General features: G+C 32.3%; 1 protein-coding gene across 4 annotated transcripts in view; it reads left to right on the top strand.

Moving 5' to 3' along the window:
• The first annotated feature begins 1,240 nt into the window (after positions 1-1,240).
• LOC107853497 overlaps positions 1,241-3,562 on the top strand; it is a 10,178-nt gene continuing 7,856 nt past the window's right edge. Inside the window, exon 1 of one of the 4 annotated variants that reach the window (XM_047410909.1) lies at positions 1,241-1,700. In XM_047410909.1, the coding sequence (XP_047266865.1) occupies positions 1,607-1,700 (94 nt within the window). In that variant the 5' untranslated portion in view covers positions 1,241-1,606. The remainder of the gene's footprint in view (positions 1,701-3,562) is intronic. The other 3 variants (XM_047410910.1, XM_016698486.2, XM_047410911.1) reach the window with 3 other exon arrangements.

Genomic DNA, 3,562 nt, shown 5'->3' with positions numbered 1-3,562 from the left:
TTCAGAGGGGTTTTGATGTATTTTTCACGTAAAAGATTGGTCGTAAAACATTTTAACTTTCTAAAAGAGTCAACAGTCACACCTAAACTATCTCAACTTGTTTGAGTTTCATATCTAAGTTATTGAGAATATAGATGTTGTACCTAAAGTATATCACCTAATGATTGATAAAAAGTTACCTCTACAGATATTTTTGGCTGAATACATAAGCAGCCTCTGAACTTGTTGATTTTTTTTGTGTTGACACCTCGATTAGGTCATGTTCCTATCGAACACTTGAAGTTAGGACATGTTCTTATTGAACACTTGAACTTAAATCAAATCGTACCTATTCAGCACATTTATAACACAAAGCTAACCACGCTTGATGCGTGATGTTCAAACGCTTTGACGTGGCAACATAACAAATGAAAAAATGACACATCACCTTCTCCGATGTATTTTCGGTGGAAAGAAGAGACACACACTGATACACAACCATTAGAAGAAGACAGAGTGACAATCCAACACACACACTGATATACAGCAACAAGAAACAATAACAAAGAAGATACCCACGTGGTTTTGATTTTTCTGACAAAAGTTTCGCTGAAAAATACCATCCCAAAAGGCGATTTTTGTTTTCAATAATTAGTAGATCTAGAATAGGATAAATCTATAAAGTTTTCCCACAAAATAGAGGAAAATGGTTGTTTTTCGGTGAAGTGAATGGTGGTTCAAAATTGATCAGTGAATGCGTTGGATGGGTTTCCCTAGCAGCTCGCGGAAAAACTAGGTGGAGGTCGTTGTTGGTGTTTTGGTGGTGGTGTTGATCGTTTTTGTTGTTGGTCTGTTTGCCGGTGGTTTTTCCGATAAAACAGAAATGAGGGAGGGTGGTTGGATTGTGTTGGGATGACGTTTTTCGATGAAAATATGGCAAAATTTTCACTCGAAAAATCAAGACCGCAACTGATAAGAGGAAATAAATAAAAGAAATAAGAGTAAATTATGGTTTCTCACTCTCCTAGTGGAGAGTGTATTGCACATGTCATGTCATGTCTGCATTATTTATGTTTAATTGAGGTTCAATAGAAATATGAATTAATTGAGGTATCAATACGAAAAAATCAATAAATTCACAAGGCTAAATTTAGCCGATATTTTTATTAGATGTGTAGCAAAATTATATAACATCGTAGTACATTTTAGTGCCACTTGACAAAAGCTGCATGTGCATGTGGCCAAAAACCAATCTAACGTACTATTCAATACAGTTTGTTTTCCATCAAATCTTGTACGGTTCGAGGAAAATTAATAGTTCATGTCAATTGTCCTTGAATATATGAGCTAGCTAAATTATTGACCAATTTTCCTCCATCATTTCACTCTCTAACTCAAACTCATCAAAAATGGCAGAACATTCATCATATCCTTGTTACCATAAAACTGCCAAATTCTTCTAATTATAGACTATGGAAAGCACAAATGCTATGACTTCTTGAAATTCAAGAATTGGTAATTGGTTTCATTGATGGAACTTTAATTCAAATAATTGTTAGACTAGAAGTGGAAAATAAGTGATAATAGGCTTGTTAAAGGTTTGATTTTTGGACCTTTGGCTGAATAAATGCTGAAGTATGTGGTGGAGAAAGCTAGTGCTAGAGATGTTTCCTTGGAATTGGAGGAAATTTGCTGCCATAATTCCCTTGATAATTTTCAAGGTAAGGTTTTTTCCTTTTTCTTATTTCTTCTTGTTATGTATGCGGTTTTCTAGTAGGATTATGCTAGATATGTTGTTATGTGGTAAGGAGGAAAAACGAAATCTCTAAAATAGACTTTTTCAACTTTTATGTGTTTGGTTTTTCTTGCTGAAAATATCTTTTTCAGGAATGTGGAGGGGAACTATTTCCTGAATTAGACTAAAAGCATGTTTGTTCAAGAGGTTGAAAACAACTTATTTTTTAAAAAATATTTATTAAAATGTTTGGGAGATTAGTCATTTATGTCTAACTGATATTATCCAAAACGTATTTTAAATTGTTATATTACGATAAAAATTGCTCCTAATTAATTTAGTAAAGATAAAGATTTTAAATGTAATTTTATTCTAAAAACTCAAAATTAAAGCATTTATCTTTAGGAAAAAAAAATGCTCTTTCCATTCACTTTTATTTGTCACGTTTTATATTAGGAGAATCAATTGACTAATCTTCGATACTAAATAATTAAATTTGATTAATTTAATATTTTAAGTTTGAAATTTAGATGATTCAAAATTATATTAAAAAATATTATAAGTTGCAATTCTTCTGTAATATGATAAAAAGTTACAGGTTTAGATGCTTCAAATTTACATGCATACACTTTAACTCTCAAAAATCCGAACTTTCAACAAGTAAATTAAGTGGTTGAAGGGAGTATTTAACCTTCTTTTTTTTTTTTGCTTAAAAGCTTAAATAAAATAATATTATCTCTTCTTATTATTCAACTACACTCCTTTCGTCATAAAAAAATATGGTCAAACACATTCATTCTCTATAATAAGAAATTTTTAAAATATAAAATATTTGACACCTCAAAAATAGATCGAACACAGATTGAACAAGCTATAAACACACGAGCATGACCCAATTGGTGGATTATGATGGATTGATAAATTCATCCTCGTTAATAACATATCTCAAATTTAAATTTTTGCTCTTATAATTGTTACATGAGCCGAGAATATTTTAAAAATAGCATCTCTACTTTTTTGAGATAGTAGTAAAATTTGTGTACATTTTATTCTTTTAAAACTCTGCTTTGGGAATCATACTTGTTTCTGTTGAATTATTTTAATCTGAAAAAAAAAATTATAATAAAAAGCATGCAAAAGATTAGGATGAATTGAAACTTCAATTCAATACCACTGCCAAACAAACATCATGTGGGAACCAAAAAGCATTACTCCACAAAGACTTATCTCGTATTTGGGTCCCTTTGTAAAGCTGAATTACTTGCCTGTAGGGCATCCTTTTCCTTTTTTTTTTTTCTATGGGTCCTATCCTATAAATCATTCTATTCTCTGCTTAGTTTTCATATACTAGTAAGTTAGAGTAGTAATTATTTTGATTTTATTTTATTTTTCTTAAATTAGCTTATTGATTTTGGAGTAAATACATAATTACTCCCTTGATGTTGACCGAGTTTTGCAAATAGACACTTAAATTTTTACTTCAACCTATTACCCCACGATTCTTCTTTATTTTGTTGCAAACATACCATTTTTTGCTGAATCTCAGTCACAACAAAGAGAGTAAACACACGCACCAATCAGGTGCTGCCACATGTTAAATACGTTTAATTTTATATTTTTTTATTTTTTTAATAAAAATTTTCTTTTTATTTAGTTTAACACCCCACCCCACCCCCCTTCCCCACACCCATCCATCAACTGCCCTCCCCCTCCCCCCTCGTCCAGCAGCTCCCCTCTACCCCCTACCCCCATTCAGCACTCCCACCCCCCGTACAACATCCCCACCCCATCAACATCTCCCCCTACCCCCTCCCCCCCCCACTCTGTCAACATTTCCGTCCATTTTTT

This window comes from Capsicum annuum, chromosome 4 (assembly GCF_002878395.1).
Source record: "Capsicum annuum cultivar UCD-10X-F1 chromosome 4, UCD10Xv1.1, whole genome shotgun sequence".
Lineage (NCBI taxonomy): Eukaryota > Viridiplantae > Streptophyta > Magnoliopsida > Solanales > Solanaceae > Capsicum > Capsicum annuum.
This window is presented reverse-complemented; position numbering and strand designations above follow the sequence as displayed.